This window comes from Leucopleurus acutus, assembly GCF_964270905.1.
Source record: "Leucopleurus acutus genome assembly, chromosome: 10".
Classification (NCBI taxonomy): Eukaryota; Metazoa; Chordata; class Mammalia; order Artiodactyla; family Delphinidae; genus Leucopleurus; species Leucopleurus acutus.
The window spans coordinates 103,514,693-103,539,578 of NC_139153.1; the positions used below are offsets into that span (position 1 = coordinate 103,514,693).

At 48.3% G+C, this 24,886-nt stretch overlaps 1 protein-coding gene across 1 annotated transcript; it reads left to right on the forward strand.

The window, feature by feature from the left end:
* The first annotated feature begins 406 nt into the window (after positions 1–406).
* LOC309967589 (leukocyte elastase inhibitor-like) lies at positions 407–9,895 on the forward strand. The gene is made up of 7 exons (XM_082848370.1): positions 407–422; positions 1,701–1,875; positions 3,553–3,690; positions 4,364–4,481; positions 5,844–5,986; positions 6,072–6,239; positions 8,323–9,895. Exons 2-7 carry the CDS (start codon positions 1,708–1,710, stop codon positions 8,722–8,724), a joined length of 1,137 nt encoding a protein of 378 aa, XP_082704496.1. The 5' UTR covers positions 407–422; positions 1,701–1,707; the 3' UTR covers positions 8,725–9,895.
* Positions 9,896–24,886: the final 14,991 nt, after the last annotated feature.

Below are 24,886 nucleotides of genomic sequence, written 5' to 3' on the forward strand. Positions count from 1 at the left end.
GGATGCTGTTTGGAACTGATTCTATCTCACCCTAGAGGCCCCTCCTCACACACACCCTTCACCCCCAGTAACCCGGAGTTTGGAGTGTTTGGATAAGATTCCAAAGAGGCTGGTTTGCCCTCTAAGAGCCGGCACCTTGTCATCTCAGTCATTCACACCTTAGTAGGAAATAGCCCATCAGGTCCTTTCCGGAGAGCTGAGTTTGCCTGGAACTCAGAGAGGTACTGGGCCCCCAGGAGCGCGCTGCCTGGAGCCGCGCTGGCCCGCCCTGTGCCCCGCCCAGCCGCAGCCCCAAATCCTAGGCGGTGCATCATCCTGGGGCGGGGCCGCCCCGCCTTCCGGGGACACTCCCTTCTGCCTATAAGGGCCGCGCTCTGCGCTCTGCCCAGACCACGCACCTCGCCCAGACAGCCCAGCAGCGGGTAAGGCCGGGCAGCGATCTGGGCCGGGCGGGAGAGGCTCCGATCCGCGAGCACCCCTCGGGGTCCTGCGTCCGGTGGTCACCCCGCGCCGCCGTGCGCCCCGCGGGATCTCCGCGTCCGGTAGTCACCCCGCCCCGCCGTGCGCCCCGCGTGGTTCCCGCCTCCGGTGGTCACCCCGCCCCGCCGTGCGCCCCGCGGGGTCCCGCGTCCGGTGGTCTCCCCGCCCCGCCGTGCGCCTCGCGGGGTCCCTGAGTCCGGTGGTTACCGCCACCTGCCCTGCGCCCCACCCGGGGTCCCCGACTCTGCGTCCCGCGAGACCAAACCGGGCGGCCTGCGGCAGACAGAGGTCGCTCCCTGGGGCCTGAAGGCGGAAGCGGAAGCCGAAGCCGGAGTCCAGAATGTTTCTCTCTCTGTGACGGTTTCCAGGCAGCCCCGGCGGAGCGGCTTCTCCTTTCTGCGGCTGGAGGCAGGGAAGGGAGGCCAGTGCGATCCTAGAGACTATTTATCAGCAGCAACAGTAATAAGTCAACTTAGCACTTACACGCTGGGCAGCCAGCACGACTGTTCCTCTTCCTCGATTGTATGTGGGCTGAGAGTCGAGGTCAGGTGGGGAGAGTGCTTGGCTGAGCTGAGCGCAAGGCCAGGTGCTTCACCTGCAGCCCCTCCGTGCCCGCGGGAGTGACAGAGGATACTTGTCACCTTCTCCTTGTCGGGCTGCCCTACCTGACCCCGGGGCCTGTGTTGGCTTCCCACTCTCAGATCCTTCACCAGCTGTGAGACTGCGGACCTCTCTAAACACCAGCAAGTGAACCTCAAAAACGAGGATACTTCTGTCTCTTTTGCGGGAATTTGCTTTAATGAGTAGCAGGTAGCTATGATTTTCTAATAGAAACATTCTTTTTCAGGTAAAAGTGGGCAGTGGATTCATGGCTCAAATGAATCAGAGACTTGAACGGAGGGTGGGAAGTGTGCGCTCCCACGTGTGGTAGGGAAGGGCCCAGATGCACCTGTCTGCACGGCCAGGGCCCTTTAGGACACGGAGTCCTGATCCCATGTCACTGCTGAATCCTTGGCCAGTCGCCCCAAGCTCCCTCAGTTGTGCACATGGAGTGTTCTTGCCTTCCGCGAGAGAGAGAGACAGAGAGGGAGAGAGAAAGTACAAGTTCGTTGCAGGGTATTTCAAGGTGGCTGGCGTGAGTTGAGGAGGAGATGGGGAAGTGGCGTTGTCGATTGGCTGGTGTGGCAGGGGGCAGCTCAGGGCTCCGCTCTGTGTTGCAGCCTCACCATGGAGCAGTTGAGTGCGGCAAACACCCGCTTCGCCTTGGACCTGTTCCGCGCCCTGAACAAGAGCGATCCTGCCGGCAACATCTTCATCTCCCCCTTCAGCATTTCATCAGCGCTGGCCATGGTCTTTCTGGGGACCAGAGGCAATACCGCAGCGCAGATGTCCAAGGTGAGCAGAAACTAGCTTTCCCAGCTGGTGCCTACAGCACAGACCGTACCAGAAAGTTGTGCCTTTGAGCTCTTGCAGCGCGTTTGTAGAAAACTGTGTTTCGGTGTTCAGCATTGTGTTATATTATACATTATACTTCATGAAGTCAGACTTTCAGAAAAAGCCCCAGGAAAAATCCACTGGGATGCAGGCTGTCATTCATGACCCAGTCTTTACTGAGCACCTGCGATGTGCCAGGCTCTGCTTTTGTGGGACTGAGGACGGAGCAGGAAGAAAGCCGACAACCCCGTGCCCTGCGCTGCTTCCGCTCCGCAAGGAGTCAGCAGGGCTTTCCTGTAAGCCACGCCCTCCCCCGCCCAGGACTGTCCAGTTTCCGCTTTGCCTGTGATGCTCAGCGACTCCCGTAATGTCGGCTGTGTCTTGGTACTTTTGAGCACAATGACACCTAGTCGAGAAGTCAAGGGGACACGAGGGCCTGTGAGTCCGTGTTCCTACCCCTGGGCCTGGCACCAGGTGTGCCCTGGTGGGCTGTGACCCCCGTTCCCGTGTGAGCAGTAGGGCCCTGCAGGGAGAGGGGGCGGGGATGCTGAGGGTCCTGCCTGTCCTTGGTGGGTGTGGAGGGCACCTGTGTGCGGGGCTCGCTTTATGCTGAGTGGGGAACTCTGGCTTTCTTTGAAAAGAGGGGTGAAAGTGAAGGTCTTTCTAACACACGGGTCACAGATTGCGCTGCACTTAGAGCCAGGGAAGGTCCAGCCCGGATTCACGTTTATGGGCCTGTTCCAGCTGCAAAGCTTCTATTTCTGTACTTTAGGAAAAACCAACCTTTTTCATCACTGCAGATACAAAAGCGTTTGAAAGTTTTTTAGAATCCACTTTAAAAAGAACCCCGGTACTAGTCATTGTTAGTCGACCCTGCAAGGTAATCTGAGCTTGTGTTTTGAGGCTTTCCAGGTACTTTATAAGCTCAGTAAAGAACAGTCTTAAGTTTTTACCCCCATTTCCAGTAAAGAGATCCGTCACAGCACCCCCACACACATTTCACATCTCAGTGAGTAAGTGGCCTTTGTACACGGTGGCAGTTCTTCCTTGTGACTTAAAAGCAAGGAACCAGCCCAGGCCTCATAAAACCAGAAAGGGACTCTAGATGTAACTGATATATGGGAATTAAACTTTGCCCCATGTTAAGTTTAAGGAAATTGTTTTTAAGTAAGTGAGTTACTGATGCCAGTACTGCAAGGAAAAAAAATAAAAACCTCTCAATCTGTACCATCTCTGTGTTCTTACATAGCTGATGATTCTTATCTTTACTGTTTATTTCTGAGAACTTTCAGTAAAATTATATTTGTATAGAATATACATATGAACTTACCACTTCTGATTTTGGGGAAAAAAGCGACTTGTGTAAATATTTAGCTTGTTAACCACTCCTATTTGTGGAACTCTAATTATACCAAAAAAGGGATGGGAAAACAGTTTCCAATGTCCTTATTATGTTTCACCAAGCGATACATTTTGGATTTTCTATTACTTGTTCTCCAATGAAAAATGGAAAATGAAGATGGCTGGGGATCATCAATAATTAGTAATATTAATTTCAATTGATGGAAGCAAATGCCAAGGAACCAGCTTATAATTTCAAAAGAAATGGTTATAGAAATAATGTGTTCTTTCTTTTAGGCTCTCTATTTCAAAGAGGTTGAGGAGATTCATTCGGGATTTCGGACTTTGAATGCTGATATCAACAAACATGGAGCTCCCTACATTCTGAAACTTGCTAACAGGTTATATGGAGAGAAAAGCTATGATTTCCTCCCTGTAAGTACTTTGCTCTTCATGTTCCAAAACTCACTAGACAATGCAGACTCTTTTCCAGCACAATCAAGTCACAGAAGTCAGCTTTAAGTTTTATAAACATTCAGCAAAATCATCCAGAATGAAAACACGACAGACAGTTTTCCCGGAAATGGATGTGATTTCATTTTCTAGTCTCCACAGTGAAAAGATTGACCCTGGCTGTTTTGCTAAAGCAAGAGTGAATTCCATGATTCACTTTCAAGTACAATCAGCATTTGCTTGTTTATGAAAATGTTAGTCAAGGGGTAGAAAAGAATAAATAAATTTTGTTTTATTTTATTTGGGCTGTGCCGCGTGGCATGTGGGATCTTAGTTCCCTGACCAGGGGTTGAACCCCTGCCCCCTGCAGTGGAAGCACAGAGTCTTAACCACTGGAGCGCCAGGGAAGTCCCCAGGAGTTGGTAAATTTTATACAACACTGAAACTACTCAACTGTACACTTAAAAGTGCTTAAGGTCGTCAGTTGAATGCTGTGTGTTTTTCACTATACTAAAAAATGTAGAAGGGTTAGAATTTTTTTTGTTACAATGAAATATGCCTTTTGGGACAATTTCTGTTGCTTTTAAGGATTTTACAAAAGCATTTCTGTATGGAGTAGGAGTTACTCACATTTCCTATTTTTTTCCTTAAACAGGAGTTCTTAGCTTCAACTCAGAAAATGTACGGTGCTGAACTGGCCAGTGTGGATTTTCTGCAGGCTGCCGAAGACGCAAGGAAGACCATAAATGAGTGGGTCAAAGGGCAGACGGAAGGTGAGTAAGGGCAGCCCTGATCGTACACACTGATGCTTCCTTTCGTCCACCCGCCTGCCCGTTGCAGGTGACTCCCTCTCCCCTTCCCTAGCCCCTCAGCCTGACCCTGGGGTCCACCTTGCACTGCCCAACTGCCCAGGGCCAGACAGGGCCAGGCCTTCCTTTCTTCTTTCTTCCTTCTTTCCTTCCTTCCTTCCTTTCTTTTTTCTTTCTTTCCTTCCTTCCTTCCGTTTTAAATAAATTTGTTTATTTTATATATTTATTTTTGGCTGCGTTGGGTCTTCGTTTCTGCGCGCAGGCTTTCTCTACTTGAGGTGAGTGGGGGCTACTCTTCGTTGAGGTGCATGGGCTTCTCATTGCGGTGGCTTCTCTTGTTGCAGAGCACGGGCTCTAGGCGGGCGAGCTCAGTAGTTGTGGCGCACGGGCTTAGTTGCTCCATGGCATGTGGGATCTTTCCGGACCAGGGCTCGAACCCTTAGTCCCCTGCATTGGCAGGTGGATTCTTAACCACTGCACCACGGGGGGATGTCCCCAGAGAGCTTTCAAATGTAGGAATTCCTCAAAGTGGAAATGTAAACATGATTTAACTGAAGATGCTAAATGTTTTCTACCCATAAGTTCCCCAAACTACATTTTAAAATGAAAACTAACATTGAACGAGACTAAAAGAGATGAAAATCTTGTGAATCAATATTTACAAGCTGCTGTGGTCATAAATACTTTTCGCCAACATCTTGTCTAAGACACCAGGGTCGGGAGGTGGGGCTGCGTCTCCTCAGGCTCTCTTTCTGGTTTGTGTTACTGTCGTAGTCACGGAACGGTTGAGGCACCCACAGGACACCTGTGTTCCTTCCATCAGGGACTGTCACGGCCATGCCACATCATGAGTGGGGCCTGTGTTTCAGGGGAGGAACTGTCCTACCTTTTGGATATTTGTTAAAAGCTTTCCTGTGAGAGTCAGGCATCTAACTTGGAAGATTTGAAAAAGGGAGTTATTTATTAGTGACAAAACATTTTGGTTAAGAAATTGTTCTTTTCCTGAAAAAGAATGGCCAGTCACAAAATGAGGCCACTACGTATCCCACGTTCCAGAAAAGAAGAGTTTTCCTGGTTTTAGCCTTTAAACAATTGACTTGTTTTGAAGCATCGGCCCTTTGGGGGCAGATTGTGTCCCCCTGATCTGCCCCTCGAGCTGGTTTATTTAAAGTAGAAGCACCCCGGGGGCTTGGCTGACTTAGTACCATGTTAAAGGAAATTAAATAGAAGGAAGAATTTGAGTGGCATTTCATTGCTAATCAAAGGTCAGTTCAAATGTGGAATTCTGATAGGTGGATTTTTAAAAAGCTAACTTTGTCTTTTTAGGGAAAATTCCAGAGCTGTTGGCCTCAGGTGTGGTTGATAGCACGACTAAGCTGGTGCTGGTGAATGCCATCTATTTCAAAGGAAACTGGCAGGAGAAATTCATGATGGAGGCCACAAAAGATGCAGCTTTCAGACTGAATAAGGTGAGGGCAGGTGACCTTCTAGATGACTGTGCGCTCTAAAGCCACGCTGAGAACAATGTTAGTGATCTGTGTTTTAATTGTTCAGAAAGACACAAAACTAGTGAAAATGATGTATCAGAAGAAGAGGTTTCCGCTTGGCTACATCGAGGACCTTAAGTGCCGGGTGCTGGAACTGCCCTACGAGGGAAAGGACCTCAGCATGGTCATCCTGCTGCCGGATGACATCCTGGACGAGTCCACGGGGCTGAGGAAGGTGCGCCTCCCCACCCCGAGTGATGCGCGGACCCTGTGTGTGTGTGTGTGTGTGTTGGGTATAGGTGCTTGTACTTTGTCTAGTGAGGTGACCCGGTGTTCCTTCCCAGTTTCCCATCACTCCTTTGTAAAGTAGCCCATCCACATGTGCCAGTGCGAAGCTCCACATTTATTTATTTATGTTTATAGAGACTTTTATTATTGAGGTATAATGACATGTAACATTATGTTAGTTTCAGGAGTACAACATAATGATTCTATAACTGCATATTATGTGAAAGGGTTACCATAATAAGTCTAGTTAACATCCATCACCACACTGTTATAATTTTTTTTCTTGTGATGAGAACATTTTTTTTCCTGTGCATATAATTTTATTTTATTTATTTTTTATTGTACGTTTTTTAATATCATTATTGCAGTATAATTGCTTCATGTTGTGTTAGTTGCTGCTGTATAACAAAGTGAATCAGCTATACGTATACATATATCCCCATATCTCCTCCCTCTTGCGTCTCCCTTCCACCCTCCGTATCCCACCCCTCTACGTGGTCACAAAGCACCGAGCTGATCTCCCTGTGCTATGCAGCTGCTTCCCACTAGCTATCTAGTTTACGTTTGGTAGCATATACGCCACGCTACCAAATGCCACTCTCTCACTTCATCCCAGCTTACCCTTCCCCCTCCCCGTGTCCTCATGTCCCTTCTCTAGTAGGTCTGCGTCTTTATTCCTGGCCTGCCCCTAGGTTCATCAGTACTGCTTTTTTTAGATTCCATACATATGCCTTAGCATACGGTATCTGTTTTTCTCTCTCTGACTTACTTCACTCTGTATGACAGACTCTAGGTCCATCCACCTCATTACACATAACTCAGTTTCGTTCCTTTTTATGGAAGGCCCACATTTAAATGTTCAGCTACTATCGGTGCACAACGTGGCGGGAACATCTAAGGTACAGACCGAGTGGAACGCTGGCCAGTGGCAGCTCGTGGAGACTCCCTTAGATGAGCTTTGGAGGACCGTGCCATAAATGGGGACTGTTTCATTAAAACAATTTTTTAAAATGAAAAACCCTCGACCATCATAGTTTCGCCACGTGCTGTAAAATCTGGTCGTGCTCACCCCAGTTCACGTAGGTTGTGCATTAAATGTCCAACTGCTACATGACGGGAAAGGATCCACGTGGCCCGTTAGTCTGAGAGAGAAGCCCGCTGCCTAACCTGAACTTTGTCTGCGGTCTCTCTTATCGTAATTCAAAGGCAATCGCATCTCTTGCCAGGGCCAGGGAGAGGCAAAACTGTGAAGAGTGAGGTTTTGCTTCAGTGTCTCTGGCCTGTTGTGGGCTTTTCCCCTCCCCCACCCCTGACCAAACTTGCTGTTGGATGGCGTTTATATTAGCCATTTGCAGCTCTAGAGCATAAGTTAAAACCACTGTGTTCCTTCTTTCAATTGTATTTGCATACTTGTTCGTTCCTGATTATCAAAAAGAAAGTCTGGAATGACCAGCACCAGTAGAAAAGTGGAATGTGCGTCTGTTCCAGTGCAGTAGCAGTGATAATAGTAATGACAGTAGCTGACCTTACACAGCACTTGCGTAGGGTGACTCATTCAGCACTTACAGCGCTCCAAGTATGTGCTACTGTTATCCCATTTTAGATGAGGAACTAGGGCCATTTCTGTGTTTACCAATGGGCTACATCTATCAGAGATAACTTCAGCTGTGTGAGGTTCCCAGATAAACACAGTGATCACTGGGGTTCAGAATAAACAGAATGAAATAATGGAAGAAAGCTTTAAAACACCCTCTTGCATCACGCGACCAATTAGGGCAATTTTAGCCAGGACGGCCCGTGACCCATGTGGCAGGGGCCTGGTGAGTCCTGGGTGGATGGGCCCCTGGTGGCTGGGAACGCAGCTCTGTTCATTATCACCAATAGCCAGAAAGAAATGAAATGCTCCAAATGGAATCTGTGTTGGTACAAAACATGAAGGAAGCTAGGGAGCCCGTTCATTCAAACAATGCTTCAGTAACTTCCTTCTATAAAATGATTTCAGCTCTTGTTTTTGCCCATTCCGAATCCAGATTGAGCAACAGCTGACCTTGGAGAAGCTGCGTGAGTGGACCAGACCTGAGAATCTGGATCTCCTTGAGGTCAATGTCCAGCTGCCCAGGTTTAAGCTGGAGGAGAGCTGCGAGCTCAGCACTCTGCTGGCCTCCCTGGGTATGCAGGACCTCTTCAGTGGCAAGGCTGACCTGTCCGGCATATCAGGAGCCGGAGGCCTCTCTGTATCGAAGGTGGTCCACAAGTCCTTCGTGGAGGTGAACGAGGAGGGCACAGAGGCGGCGGCTGCCACCGCGGTCGCCGTCAGCTACTGCATGCTGTTGACAGAGGAGTACTTCACCGCCGACCATCCGTTCATTTTCTTCATTCGGCACAATCCGTCCACTAGCATCCTGTTCCTCGGCAGACTTTCCTCCCCGTAGAGACTAGAGATACAAGGTCAGGCTTGCAGCATGTTACCTGCCCTTTCAATGGTGGCCATGTTCATAGACCTTTACCAGTATAACTGCTATCCAAACATGAATCTTTAATCTCCTGTGTAGCTCAGTCCTGTTGGCTGCTTACACCCATTAACTTGGCGTGGGTATCTGTTCTTCTTTGTTTTTTTTTTTTTGTGGTACGCGGGCCTCTCGCTGTTGTGGCCTCTCCTGTTGCGGAGCACAGGCTCCGGACGCGCAGGCTCAGCGGCCATGGCTCACGGGCCCAGCCGCTCCGCGGCATGTGGGATCCTCCCGGACCGGGGCACGAACCCACGTCCCCTGCATCGGCAGGCGGACCCCCAACCACTGCGCCACCAGGGAAGCCCTCTTCTTTTTTTATGCTAAAAATATCCAGTGATTTCTTTTGAATGCATCAAGTTAAAAAAGGAAAGAAAAAATCAGATGTGTAGATTCTTGACAACGTAGAAATCTATGAAGTTGCTATACTTTCTTGAGAGCTGGGGGGAACACGGTCACTCTGTCATCTGTTTTATAGATTGACCTTTGGAAGCCGTAATATAGAGATACCCTGATTGTTGAAGGGAGGCTTAAAAACAGATATTCAATTGAAATACCGAGGAGCGCAGCAATTAAGGGTCCGCGTTATGAAGACAGACTTGCCTTGGCAATGTCTCTGAGCCTGTGTTCTGCAGGATTTGTATCCCATTACAGCCCTCCAGGTTTCAAACTATCAAAGAGCCACCTGGTGATAACCTAACCCCTCCTGTTTTTCTGTTCTCCCTTTTCCTTCCTGATATGAGTTGGTGTGGGATCACAAGGAATCAAGCAGTAGGTGTCTCACCATGAAAGATGCCAAGAAATGACAAAAAGAAAAATGTCATAGGAGATACTATTAAGCAAAGAGGTGGTGCAGAGATCTCATCGTTAACCGGCTTCTGCCGTGTTTTCTGATAAAGGCTCTTGACGTCCATAGTATGGTACAGGTTTTTATGGTAATGGTACAGCTTTATGCAACACTGTGGTGGGAGATGGGGTGAGGATGCACTCTGATTAATATAACCCTTTGTTAATGCACTCCTTGGAAGGGGGCGTGAAATGCTGCACCTCTGTGCTCCCATAAAGCTGGTGGGCTGGTTAATAAAGTTTCCTAAGATTCTGCAAACCAGACTGACCTCAGTTGTCTTCTTGTTTCTCCCTGATCTCAGACAAGCCAAGACTGCAAAAGGGGGTTCTTGGCCTGACCAACGATCATGTCTGTCCTGATAGGGAGTGACTCCACAGCACAAAACAAAATTTCAGCAAATCTCATGTTGGCAAGCATTTCTTCCTTCTTTTTTCCTTAAGATACTTACTAGCACCTGCCATGTCCCAGGTCGTTTTAGCTACAGGGACAACAAGAAAAGCCACAGTCACTGCCTTCTGCTACGCTTTTTTTGTTGTTGTTTGTTTTGTTTGCAGCACGCGGGCCTCTCACCGTTGTGGCCTCTCCCATTGCGGAGCACAGGCTCCAGACACGCAGGCTCAGCGGCCATGGCTCACGGGCCCAGCCGCTCCGCGGCACGTGGGATCTTCCCGGACCGGGGCACGAACCTGTGTCCCCTGCATCGGCAGGCGGACTCTCAACCACTGCACCACCAGGGAAGCCCTCCTCATCCTAAAATCTACTCAGTGATTTAGACTAAATCGTGTTAATCGAGTTACATGGGCTCCAAGCCCATCTGCTCAATCCTCCTTCTTGTATTTGAGGGAAGAGGCCCATGGACTACCAGTCAGTTGTTGAAATCAGAAAAACTAGTAAATTCAAGAGCAGAGACTAGATGCAATTCTTTCTTTCTTTCTTTTTTTTGGCCTCCCTGCATGCGTCACATGGAATCTTGGCTCTCCACGCAGGGATTGAACCTGGGCCCTCAGCCGTGAGCGTGCGGAGGCCAAACCACTGGGCCACCAGGGAAGTCCCCCAGTTCATACTTTACGTGGAAAACGTCTGCTTCTCATAATGGTGAAGTAGGTAACTCAAACCTCTTAAGACCAACTGAAAAAGCAACCAAACAAAATTAGCATCAGCCCATAGGAGGAAGGTTGACATGATCATGACAAATTACTGGGCCAAGATCCAGGAGAAACGGGTGCAGTTGGAAATCACTTTTGCCCCATGTGCATTTCCCAATCCAAAAGAGATAAATGAGGTGTGAAGCAGGGATTCTGGCAATGTTCTAGGCTAGGCAGGCTGAGTTTGGATCTGTCAGGAGCAGGGGCCCAGTTAAACTTCCTGTGCTTTCGTTTGACACCCTACAGGTATGAGTGAACCGTCTCGGAATTCAGCCCTGCTATAAGTTGTCGGACAGCCTGGAAAATTCCAGCCCCTAGAATTGGATTACATTCATCCTGGTTTGCTAAAACCCAGAGGCATATGGCAGAAGCAAACAAAAATCATCTCTGGGGAAAGATTACCCATAAACCTCAAATTATTTTTTATAATCAGCTTTTCTTATACAACACCCAGCATACAATCAAAGATAACTGAATGGGTGAAGAGCCATGACAATGTATATTAAAACCAGCAAAAAAAGATAAAAAGCAAAAAAACAGTCCCCCCCCCAAAAAAAAACCCCCAGATAATAGAAACAGAAGTACTGGGGGCTCCAAATATTAGAATCATCACACACAAATTATAAAACAACACGGTTTTCTATGATCAAGATGACAAAAGACAAGGTTAAACATTTCAGCAGAAAACTGGAAACCTAAAAGAGACACTGCCATCTTTGAATAAAAATGAAATAGAAATTCCAGGGCTCAAATAGACAGTAATGGATGAAGAACTAAATAGATAAGATTTATTAGCAAATTAGATATAGCAAAAGAGAGAAACTGAATTGTCATGGTCAGGAGAAATCATAATTTCTTCCGGAAAGAAAAAATAAATAAAATCCAGAAAGACGAAAGGATGGAAAAATACAAAAGGGAAGATAAAAAACTCCAATGAGTCAGTAAGAAGACACCCCACAGGAAAAGAGAAAAAAAGAGACAGCGTGGGGCAGAATAATGGTCAAAGAGCTAACAATCAACATGAGGGTTCCAAACTGATACGACATCAATTCACAGATTCTCCAAGTCCCGCTCGAGCCCCAAGCAGGATACTATAGAGAAACACATCTCTAGATGCATCCAGTAAAACAGCAGAAATCCAAAGACTAAGAGATGATCAGAAAACATAAAACAACCAAAGGAAAAGGACAAAGTACCATCACAGGAGCAGTGGTTAGAAAGATAACGCATGTATCAACAGAAATGATGAAAGCCAGAAGATCACAGAATGATTCTTTTAATATGTTGGGGAAAATAGCACCAGAAAACCCTGCCAACCTAGAATTATTCCACACCCAGTAAAAATATCCCTCAAGATTTTTTCAGACAAACAAAAACTGAGACTTCACCACCAGCAGACTCAAAAACAATTCTAGAGTATATTCTTTATGGAGAAGGAATGTCAGAGTTATAGGAAAGAATAAAGAGGAAGGAAAAAGTGTAAATATGGTAAATTTAAACAAATATTGACAATATTGAACAACAGTAATAGTGTCTATAGACCTTCAAATATATACAGAATTAAAATATAGCATAGCAGTTGGGGAAGAAAATGGATGTAAAAGTCCAAATGTCCTTGCAGAGTCTGGGAAGAGAATAAAAGTATAAGTACAATTACATTAGATTTTGATAAGTCAAGGGTGCATGTTGTGCTGTCTAAGGTCACCACTAGAAGAACAGCAAACGGGTTTATAATTTCCCAAATAAACCAGAGAGGAAACAAGGAATAACAACAAATACACAATCAATCCAGAAGGAGGAAAGAAAACAGAGAAAGAGATACACAGAACAGGCATGACAAAGAGCAAGATGGTATATTAAACTCCAAATAATTAAAAATGGAAGTTGACTAAATGTTCTAGTTAAAAGACACAGATGGTTAGGCAGGGTTGAAAACATACTAGATGGTGTCTGCAGGACATATATCTATAACATAAAAATAGGATTTGAAAGGAAAAGAATGGAAAAGAATATCACGCAAATGCTAACCATAAAAGTAGAGGCAGCTAAAAATACTAGGCAAAGTAGTTTCTCTTATTCCAGAGATAAAGACAGACGTTTCATAATGGTAAAAAGATTCAGCTCACTAGGGGAACATAACAATTCTAAATTTGCATGCACCCAACACCACGCCCTCAAAGTGAAACTAGCAAAAATAGAAAGAAATAAATGAGAAATCGGTCTGCAATTTGAGAAGAATGTATGTTGCCACCATTTATACAATAATTTAATGAAGATTCTCGCTGATACAGTAACTCAAGAAAAATAAATAAAATATATAATGATTTGAAGGGAGAAAATAGTATTTTAGATCTTTTTTTAAACTTATTTATTTACTTATTTATTTTTTGGCCCGTGCCTCGTGGCTTATGGGATTCTAGTTCCCCAAACAGGGATCGAACCTGCGCCCTTGGCAGTGAAAGTGCAGGGTCCTGACCACTGGACGGCTAGGGAATTCCCTATTTTAGATTATTATTTTCATAAAAAGTCTAAATTATTAGAATTTAAAAGTGAGTTAAGTAAGATGTCGCTGGTTACAAGTGCAATTTAAAGTTGATTTGTATTTCTATGTAACATCAACAGTTAAAAAAAATTTTTTTTAACAGCATTTACAAAACTGTCAAAAAATGTTCAAGTGACTGGTAATAAAACCAACAAAAGATGTTCAGGACCTCTATAGTACAGAAAGCTATCAACAGCATTGAGAGAAAATAAAGATTTAAATAAATGGAGAGCTATACCATGGTCATGATTCATTATTTCAAAGTGTTGACTGACCTACAAAATCAGTGCAAGCCCAATAAAAACCCCAGCTTTTGTTTTCTTTCGCTTTTGGTGAAACATGACAGTTCCTTCTAATATTTATACAGCAATGTAAAGGGCCAAGAATAACAAAGGCAATCTTGAAGAAGAACCAGAAAGGCAGACATACTTAATCGAATCAAGACTTACCTACAGCTGCATAAATAACATAGGGCGGGTTTTGGTGCAAAGATGGTCAGAAATAGAACAGATCAGAGAGCCCAGAAACAGCTTCACTCAGCATGAGCCCTGCTTTATGATGTGTGCCTCTCGTCCCAGCTCAAAACAGCATGTGTCTGACTCTATTGGAACTATTAGCAATGCCCTTTTTACTCTCAAAATCGTGGCACAAATCCAGCACCCTGTCCCCCTCCAGGGTCACTGCCAAGAGCCGAGATCTCGGCACAAAACTGTACATCGGTTGGGGATAAGAAATATACTGGAGGATGAATCTGTCATTTAAAAAACCACTCGGGACTAAGGAAGGATCTGTTGTACTTCGACCTTGGAGAGGTCGATGGCTCGTAGACATGTACAGGTTACAAAGTGTGAAAGCATTTCTTGCAGGGTTCTAATCACATGTACAGAATTGCGACACCAGATCCTTTCTACCTGAATAAATAGTCAGTAGCTGGTGTGACGGGAGCCCAGCCTACAGGGTGTGGACAGAGCGTGTGGAGTGAATGAATCTGTCAAGTTACTCTGCCAAAAAGGATAATTTGTAGTGTGAAATCCCACAAGTGTCATGGAACACAGGTGATTTTCTAGCACACAGGAGAGAGCATTTAAAAAACCGGCCTGCATAGCAAGAGGAAGTTACTGAAAGAGTTTTTTCCGGAACTTCTGACGACAACCCTTCCTTTATTTTGTAAATCTGTTATAATAAATTCCGGTAGTAAGAACTTTTGCTTCAGCAGATACCTAAGAGTTTCCCGTCAATTAGAAATGTAAATGTTTTATTATTGCACAATATTTTAAAAAGTCAGTTTTCAAAGAATAAATGCATCGCAAATTTTAGCCTTCTGTGAAAATCTGATACATTAGCTGAACTATTTAGGAAACTGGATAAAAATTTTCCCATTTTTAAGTAAACCCAGATGTTTTCTATAAAGGCAAAACAGTAGATACTTAAAATTTTCGATTGCTTTCATATGACCTAAATATATTAAAAGGTAAGGACTTACGTGCCTTTTAAACTTATTAATTTCTTACTATATTTTATGTCCTACACTACTTGCTGTTGTTGCCTGCTGAACTAATTTTCAAAAATCGATGATCTTTTCATCATTGTGGGTTTTTTTAATTAACATACGTTAACTCCAGAAATACTGTTAATCTGGAACAAGATTCACAGTCTTCCCCTGAACAACAGCATGAGGCACCTCTTCCGATTGTTCAAATGAATTCTCTTTGCTCTGATTTCAAAGTCATTCACTGGTTTAATTTGCGTTCTCTTAGCGTATACTGTGCGCTAAGCTCCGAACCAGGCCCTAAGGATGCCACAATGAACCAGCCAAACAAGATCCCCGCTCTAGGGTAGCTTATGTCCAGTTCATAACGCTGGTAAACTGACCCCAGTGGTAGCTGCAGTACCGATCTTTTAATGTCACTATAGATTACTTTTGTTTGTTCTAGAATTTTATATAAATAGAATCATAAAATATGTGCTTTCTTGTGTCTGACTCTTTTCACTTAGCATGTTTTTGGGGTTCATCCACGTGGTCCTATGATTCCACAGGACCCACAGGGAAAGCGCACCCAACCATTCGTAAGGTGGAACATGAGAGCCCAGCGTGTGCCTCTCCTTGCCCTGGTTGCTGAAGATAGAGGATAAACAAGGCAGAGTGATTCTCTTGGAGGTGGCCATCCACTTAGGAAGACAATTACCACAAGGAAATCGGCGCCACAAAGCCTGAGAGCTGAGGACAGAGGCAGAGGCACAGTGTCGTCAGAGGGGGAGGTGATCAGTGACGCCCCGGGGGTGGGGGTCAGGTAATCCTGGAACGGGGTGACTGTCCACGCAGTACCATCCATTCTCTTCATTGCTTCTGGATAATGTTTGTTTTGTTTAATCATTGCAACCATCTATTTTCCTAACTAGGGATCACCTTTATTTGACTTTAGAAAGCTTATTAAGCTTTTGAAAAATGTCTGTATTTTGATAAATGCCATTTGCTAGGAATTAACCAGCGTAAGTAGGACAGCTCAAAAATGTTTCACGAGATGAGCTCACCCATGTATTCAGCACCCAGAACAAGAAGGAGAATTCTCCCAGCCCTCTGGGTGTCACAGCCCTGCCAAGGTACCCTCTCCTCTACTTCCTAAAGACCTAGAGGAGTTCTGTCTGTATACTCTGAGTTTCCTTACTTTTACATTTTGTGGATATATGGACATTGTGTGTGGAGCCTGTGATGAATCTGTTTTGAATGACAACTTGCCTTGTGGAGAAAGCACCACCCTGGAGGAATGAGGCTCTGCAGGCTTTGTGTGCACATGTGATGATAAAATATGCCCCCAATAAACAAGGTCCTAGCACAGGGAGCTATTCAATATCCTGCGATAAACCATACTGGAGAGGAATATGGAAAAGAATATATGTATGTATAACGGAGCCACTTCACTGTACAGCAGACATTAACACATTGTAAACCAACTAGACTTCAATAAAAATTTAAAAATCTATTCATCACATGAAGTATTTGGCTTTTCTATCCCTAGCTGGCTCTTCTCTGTTGGGTGGTAAGAAAAAGCCTCTAATCTTGAGCAAGGCTGTGACCAGTTACACAGGAAACCGCTGTCTTTCTGAGCGGTTCCACCACAGTTTTGTTATGACAACGAATAAAACTCTTGGTAAGGCCTCTTTGCGTGCTGCTTTTTAGAAGAAATAAAAGTCAATCAAAATCAGCATGGACATGGAAAATCCCAGTGAGGGAAAGCCGAACGATGGCTTAATTTATATTGCTAAGAACCACCGACCCAGCGATCAAGCGTTTCACGTGGGAAAACCTCAAAGAAGAGGGAGGGGGCCTGTCCTCCTCCACCACGTCCCCACGCACCCACCCTGCCCACTGGCACAGTCCTGCCGAGTTCCAACCGGTGACCTGGGGAGATCCTGCTTTGACGTGATTCCCGCAAGGGCCAAACTGTAAGAGGAAGGTAGTGTCTCACTTTACAGAGTCACGGTGCTCATGGGACGGGAACTTCTCCAAACTTGCCATGAGCTTGCTTAGTCCCCTAGACGATCTGATGAGTTGGGTATAACCGGTATCCTCATTTTACAGACGACAAGACCGAGAGACAGAGACATCAGGCAAGTCAAGGGTCGCAGAGAGCCAGGGTTCAGGCTGGAGTCTGGCCTGCAGGGCCCTTAGCCCCTGTACTGCACTCGGGATAACGCAGGGCTGGGATGTGCTGACCACGACTCACTGCTTGTCTTGAAGGTCACTGGTCAGGCGGAGGTATTAGTGCTCCTGTGTAGCGACGTTTGAATGTACTGGGCCGGCGGCCGGGGACCAGGAAGGAGCACGGCAGAGTCCTTGCTGTCAAGGAGTCCTTTTACGGAGGAAAATAGGAGCACGAGGTCAGCTGCAGAGGACTCAGCACAGAGACCGGGTTCTGCTTCGAAGGGCTGACCCAGAGAGCAAGAGGAGGTGGGCAATGGTACATCCATCATAGGAGTCACATCTCTCACCTGGAAAAGTGACGAAGGAGGCCCCTGTTCCATAAATTTCCCCCAAACCCTAACGTCCTGCCGTCTTCATGCCTGGTCACCATCCTGCTCAGGAATGGGCCCCACTGGCCACATGCTGGTGATCAAGTCAGCAAGACTGTGCCAGGCTTGCAAGGCAAGATACTGGGGACAACTGGGTGCTTCCTGTGACTGCAGTTCACTGTGCTGAGTAAAAATATAATGTGCAGACAGGGCTACGACCATAAGAAAAACAAAAGCCACAAAATGTTCCAGGTAGCAGGGACACTACCCTCCTCAGATGTGCAGACCCCTGGGGCCTGTGTTTACAGCATGGTCCATATTCATGGAATGGAACGAGGGAGCCGTATGCCTTCGTTCTCTGGAGGAGTATCTGCTGTCACCCACTCCTGACATCGACGCTTTCTAGCTCAGAGCTTTACGGGCTGTTATCCAAGATTGCTTGTGGGTTATTATTGAAGATGGCTCTGTCGCTCTGACAACCAAGCATGTTGCCTGGCAACCGTTTTCTTGTTGATTTCATATGTCCTCTTATCATGGTTTCTATATCTTCAGCAAATCTATCCCTATTCTGCTCCCTCCTACTCAGAATAAAGTCTCTTTACATTCCTGGATTACCAGGCACAGAAACAGAGTGACAGACTCACCAGGCTTCATCCTAAGAGGCTGAGTGAGCTTCACTGCTATGACTGCGTCTCAACTTTGAGTTTGAAGCATTGCGGGAAAAATCCCTGCTGACTTTTAAAATGTGACCTGTGAGGCTGGTGGTGGAGCGCACAGCTGTTCTGGGGAAGACGAAGGTGAAGTTCGCGTTGGGGCTCAGGGTCACGCGCTGTAAGGAATTTGGTCAGAGCTGGATTTTCCTGGGGAATAGGAGGAATGTGGTGCTTTGAGTTTTCAACACAAAGCAACAAGGCATGTTTCCTTTTTCTAGTGGTGAAAACGTTGGCAGATTCTTAAGCAGTTGTCATTCAAACTTGGAGGGCGCTGAGCATGTACTGTACCTGAAAGAGGGCCGGTCTGAGCCAGGGAGACATGTGACCATCTGCAGCTGCTCCTGGGGGGCTCCACGTCCTCTGCCCCCACAGACCCTCTCACTAGTGCCTGAGATTCCACGGCTAAGTTACATCCTGTTGCCTTAAAGAATCAGGCGTGCTTTAAAATAAAAATGCTTGCTACAGGAATAACTGTCTTCAGGCACCACTGATGTCCTAGTGAAGATCAGTCATCACATTTTGTAGGGCTGAGGGTCTGAGAACAAGCTTGATGGGAGAGAGACCACGAGAACACTGGGCTCTGGGGAAAATGACAAAATAATGGGCCCCAGTGGGTCTCTGTCTGCAAGGACTATGAAAGTCTGGGGGCAACATCGTCCTCCTCCGTCGCTTTTTGAGATCTCAATCAAATGCAGCCAGGGTCGTCAGCTGCTTCTCTCCTGCATCTGTCCTCAGTGATGTAAACACACCTCCTCATACACCTGCCTCTCTGTGTCTGTGTATGTTCTCCATCAGGGGTCTTGACCGAGGCGGTCTTGCCCCCAGCCCCAGGGGCATGTGGCAACATCTGGAGACATCTTCTCGGGGGAGGTGCCGGGGCATCTAGCGGGGAGGTGGGAATGGCCTCCAGTGCACAGGACGGCCCCTCGCAGAGAATGATCTGACCGCAAATGTCAACAGTGCCGCACGCGGTTGAGAAACCCTTCTCCACGTGGAAGCAGAGCTGTGCCCTTCCTCGTTCCAGAATGCTGGTTTCTACACCCGTACCTGTGGAAATACCACTCAACCTTCAAGCCCCCTGTCGATACGCCTCTCCCTCACGAGCCTTCTCCTGATACACTGACGTTCTCACCCGCACGCTTAACCTCTGCGGCTTCCTTTAACACTTACCAGATACTTCTCTGAATCATCACTTGTGACCCCGGCTTAAAGCTGCTAGTAGACTGTAAGCTCCTTGAAGGCAAAGACCCATTTCTTTCTTATTTCTGTTCCTTCTTCAGATCCTAATAATACAACTAAAATACAAAACAGACCATGAACGGTACTATAGTACCGAAGATGCTGTATGAGCCCTGCTGGAGTGTGAAGGAGAGAAAGATGGATTCTGATGGTAGGAGACGGCACTGAACCAAGCCTGCCTATTACTAGCAGATTTACTCTCTGACGTAAAGCGCCAACTCTTTCCCAGTTACATGAAGTATTTTAATTACGAGTACATTTGGCCTCTGCCGTTAACTTAGCTTGGAAGTTCTCTCACTGATTTTGATATTCCCAGAACTTACACGTTCAATCTCTTAATGAATAAATGAGTGAATACAACTAGGTAACCAGGTCCAGTGATCACAAGGGGTGTAAGTCGAGACGTGATGCCACGAGGTCTCTGAAGGGCAGGCTGGTCCCCACTCCTTCCTTCTCCACTCTGGACCTTTCTCCAGCGAACCCGGAACACCTGTAGAAACTCGGACGGAACTAGCTGGTATTGTAGGAATTTGATTCAGTGAATCACACACTTACTGGGCGGAGGCCGGTCTCAGGCTAAACCCTCCATGACCATAACCTACTGTTATTTATTTTAATGCGTTTTTTTGTTTGTTTCAAGCGGCGGTATTATCAGGATGACTGAATTAGGAAATGGTGTTTGTTAGGCGTATTGATGGAGACAGTTATGACAGAACAAACGATCCATCAGAATAACTGACTTTGCTCTGTTCTTTCCCCTCCACAGCTGAGCCTCTGTCACGCAGGCAGAGTGACAGCTGGTGATGCACGATTACTGCAGGAAGTGGATTAAATAACTCAGAAGGACTTCCCTGGTGGCGCAGTGGTTAAGAATCCTCCTGCCAATGCAGGGGACACGGGTTCGAGCCCTGGTCCGGGAAGATCCCACATGCCACGGAGCAACTAAGCCCGTGCACCACAACTACTGAGCCCGCGAGCCACAACTACTGAAGCCCGTGTGCCTAGAGCCCGTGCTCCGCAACAAGAGAGGCCACCGCAGTGAGAAGCCCGCGCACTGCAACGAAGAGTAGCCCCCGCTCACTGCAACTAGAGAAAGCGCACACGCAGCAACGAAGACCCAACGCAGTCAAAAATAAATAAATAAACGTATTTAAAACAAACAAAAACTCAGAAATTCCTTTCCTGTCCTACGATGCCTGTGAGACAGCACTGATTATCTACAAGTGATCTGATCTTAGGGCTGAAACAGACTGTCACCCGGCTCTACGTATTTATGTGTTTTAACCACACAAGGAAAAGGATCTCCAGCACTAAGTCGTAAGAAGGAACGTTTGGCACACCTGGCTTCCCAGGTGGAAGGAAAAATCACACCTGGACTGGTCCCAGCAAACAAACAACACTGGCCACTTCTGAAAACAGCCAGAATCAGAAAGAAAAATCTGTACTTTCAGTAGAAAGGGGTATTACACGGGGGTCTTTCGAGAGCTCTAACGAAACACCTTCTATGTGCCAGGCGTTTCAGAGTTACTATTCTCACTCCTCTCTGCCTTCTAAGTGGGACCCCTCAGCTCAGCTTCACCGGTGAACAGACCAAGGTGTAGAGTGTACACTTAGGGCACCTGAGTCCACCCCCAAGCTCCCCTCACTGGCCCTCTGCACCTCTGGGTGAGCGGTGGGGTGTCGGGGCTCGGGGCAGGGCTGGGTGGACAGGCCCTGGGGGAACAGGGACCGATGCCACAGGGGTGCGTCAGCCAGCCCCGGCTGCTGTTGACACATCTCAAAAAATGACAGAGAAAGAGGTTCCCAGCAGATATTATAGTTCTTGGAGACAAAGACCCTCTTTTCGGCCCCCATTTCAAAATAAATTTGGAGCCTTTTCAATAGGAAACTGGAAACCCAAGTTACCAGTGAAGGACGGGTGTGAGGTCTCGAGAGCCACCGTGCCCCCTGCCCTCTGCCCCCCGCACCCTGAAGGCCTGCGTCAGGCCCGAGCCTCCATCCTGCCCACATCCCAGCCGCTCGGCTTCCGGCCCTCCTTAGCCCTACTGGCCATCGTCACAACTCTTGCTGCAGGTTGTTGAAACCCAGCTTCACCTGGTTAAGAGGAAAGAAGAGGGGTGTCTCCTGGCAGCTTGAAGAGATGGCCAGGGTGTGTCCGGGGACGCAGCTGGACCAGGAAACACCTGCACTGCGGCCCGGAACGCGCCCAGGCTGCTGTCCTCGGGGTCAGCCATTTCCTCACCCTGCTTTCCACACTGGCACACCTGGGCGTCACGACCAGAGGGGCGCCCAGGCCTGTTCTCTCTGGCCCGAGGAGGAGCTGGGCCTGGAGGAGAGGCGCCCACCAGGCCACTGGATGGAGTCTCGCTCCCAGCAACCCTGCCATCACACGCTTAGAGTTGAGGCAGCAGGACGTTCCCACAGGGAGGGGTGGGCGGGTCGAGCACACAGGATTCTAGGTGTCCACCCAGTGTCACGACACCAGAGTGTCCCCGAATAACTTAGAACGTCATTTCTCCATATGCAGTGCGTGCAGAAATCCCGAGAGACCTTGTTACAACCCAGATTCCTGGGCCCAGCCCTTAGAGATGCTGCTTCACTGGGCTGGATTCTCTGCTTCCTGCACTTCTCACGGGCCCCGGGGAGGCTGTGCCGGCCGGGAGGCTCACCCGAGTGGCCCTGACGTAGAAGGCAGAGCTGGGTCTGCAGAATCCCAGATGACGCGCCATCCGCCCAGGGTGAGACGCCGCCTCTGGGCAGGCCTGGCTTGGGAGAAGGGCTGCAGGGAGCTCTGAGCCTCTGTGCCGGACGGTGTCTCCCCAGTTCTGCCTTCGTACGGCTGTGACGGTTACCTGGCAGAGGGGCTGGAGGAGGTTCCTGGTAGCAACCGGCCTCTGGCCTTCCGCGGTTTCAACACGCTCGCAGCGTCTTATCCCAGGAGCGGTGGGGTGTGGGCAGACGGGCGAGGAGAGACTGGCTGTGGCTGCTAAGAGGGCAGATGAAACAACAGCAGAACTCCGTCCAGCCTGTGCCCTCAGGGCTGTCCTCCCTCGAGAAAGAAGCAGCCGGCTCTGCAGAGAGAAAGAGGCTAAGAACCGGAGGACGGTTTACCAGCTGGGGTTCCGTCCATTCCTGCGTGAATGTCCAGCGAGTGAATGAAAATCATCTGTCTTCCAATCGTCAGGCCTCTGAAAACTTGTCGATGATCCCTGACCCTTTCCTATATAAATGGCAAGAAGGGTCCCTCACTTTTAGACAGCACCTATGTCACCTCACCTGATTTTCATAAGAAACTTCCAAAGTAAAAGAGAGCCCAGCGGCCTCTCTTATCCTCACTTTATTTACTTATTTATTTTCGGTACGCGGGCCTCTCACTGCCGTGGCCTCTCCCGTTGCGGAGCACAGGCTCCGGACGCGCAGGCTCAGCGGCCATGGCTCACGGGCCCAGCCGCTCCGCGGCACGTGGGATCCTCCCGGACCGGGGCACGAACCCGTGTCCCCTGCATCGGCAGGCGGACTCTCAACCACTGCGCCACCAGGGAAGCCCCTGTCCTCACTTTAAAGCTGGGAAAATTGAGGCCCAAGGGAGTGAAGTGACCTGCCACCGGCTGGACAATGGCTTTGTCTCAAATCTAGTTTTCCCATCGTGGACGGAGGCTGGAATTGTGAACGGCTCACCAGCAAAATGCGGAGTTTCCTTTAGGTGGTTTTGTGATGTGAACACAAACCACGCATCCTCAAACTGCGCGTGTTTTTAGAGGTTGTTGTAACCCATCCCCCTTCGAGGAATGAGGAGCCTGAGGCTGGGAGAGACTAAATGATACCCTGAGATTCCAGAAGCCGTGCAGCTCTGTCTCACGATTACGACCTTGAGCATGTTCATTATATCCTTTTTATTTCACTTCATTAGAACATGGAGAGGTAAGGAAGCACTGGCTTTGCAATCAGTTTATTGCTTCAATAAAGATACTGCAAAAGGGACCTGGGTGGTCCTGCTTTTAGTGCAGAAGTAGAAAATTCGTACCATATCCTACACGGTCACTACCAGCCGTTCCCCAGCTCAGCGAGGTGGCCGGGAGAACGCCCCCGACACGGTGATCCACTCCCCGAACCAGGGAGAGTTCGCACCTGCCCGGCTGAGACCGAACCACGTCTCCTAAATGTGTCCAGTACACAAGCGCTTGCTGAAAACCTCCGAGGAGCCAGGCGTCGTGAGGTTACCACCGTCACTCCTACAGCTGCCCTCAGGAGGCTTAGCATCCGAAGCCGAAAGGCCAGAACCTCTGCAGCGCCAGCTGCCAGGCGTGATGTCGGCACAGGGGGAGCAGAGTCTGTTCTAACTGGATGGTTCAGTGAAGCCTTCACATTTTTGCTGGCTTGAGGCAAGACTTCAAAAAACAGATAATGGAAGAAAGGTAGGATTCCAACTCAAATACTTTCTACTCCAGGAAACGGCTGAACAGTTAGAAGGTGGCCGGTTATGTAACTTCCCTCAGTAACGAATTACCAGCCGGGACTCTGCCGTTGCTGAAGCAGAGGCTGCCCGGACCCGGGCGCCCCAGGCGTAACCCTTGGGGAGCAACCAGGCATCTTCCTCCACACACTTGGACTCAGGCTTTCGATGCCCATGGGCAAGTGTGCGGTCTTCTGAGCCCTCGGCCCGAGAAGAGACTTCTTGTTTTCACAATACTGGTTTCCACGGTGTGACACGGAGGAAGTGTGGCAGCGAGGAAGTGGCAGGGCGGGCGGGGGCCTGAGGGCCGCAGGCTCCTATTCCTCCGTGAGAAGCCAGGTGAACAAAACCCGCGCTCTACAGTGGGAGTGAAAAGTTAATCAAAGTCGGCAAGCAGCACAGAAATCGAGTTACTTGAAAATCTCCGTCTTCCCGAGGGCCCAGCTGGCCACCGTGGCGCCTCCGTGAGCAGCAGAAAGGTGCTGTTTCCTCTGGCGTCAGCCGACCCTCCCCTGCCTGGGGGGGCCTCGCCAGCACAACACACGCGAGTCCATTTCAAGGTGGATGATTTAAACCAGCCCCGCTGGGGAAAGCCAGCAGCCGCGGTTTGACGGGTCCGACAGAAGGGAGGTGGGCAGGCCCAGGTGACACGGGGACTTATCCTCCCGAGTCACCGAAGTGGTTGGAACCAGAAAGGAAAGATAAATGAGTGTCCAGGTAGGAGGCAGGTGGGGGCAAAGGCAACAGTGCAGTTGTACCCACATCTAGGGGAGCCCGCTGGCTACTGGAAACTTCCTCCTGGGCACTGATGGCGGTGGCGCGGGGGCTCTCCAGGTGTGGTCTGCACGCACCGGCAGCACCGGCCTCACGGGGAACCTACTAGAAACACATTCTCAGCCCCACCGCAGACAGACTGAACCAGCATTCTGGGCTCTGACGCGCACAGGAGGCCGAGAACCAGGGGCAAGGTGGCTGAGCACTCAGGCTGCCTGGGTTTCAACCCACTCTGTGGCCCCGGGACGGTCACTCAGCCTCTCTGAGTCCCAAGTCCTCTTCTAGATACAACACAGACGAGGCTCAGGTGGTCATTTGGGAAACTGAGATGATAAATGTAAAACACTTCCAACAGGGCCTGAT

Excerpts from the sequence above, each read along its gene's own strand:
- LOC309967589 (XM_082848370.1), top strand. The coding sequence starts at position 1,708 with ATGGAGCAGTTGAGTGCGGCAAACACCCGCTTCGCCTTGGACCTGTTC. Across the intron at positions 4,482-5,843 it reads GGTCAAAGGGCAGACGGAAG|GGAAAATTCCAGAGCTGTTG; the intron begins GTGAGTAAGGGC and ends TTGTCTTTTTAG. Across the intron at positions 6,240-8,322 it reads AGTCCACGGGGCTGAGGAAG|ATTGAGCAACAGCTGACCTT; the intron begins GTGCGCCTCCCC and ends TTCCGAATCCAG.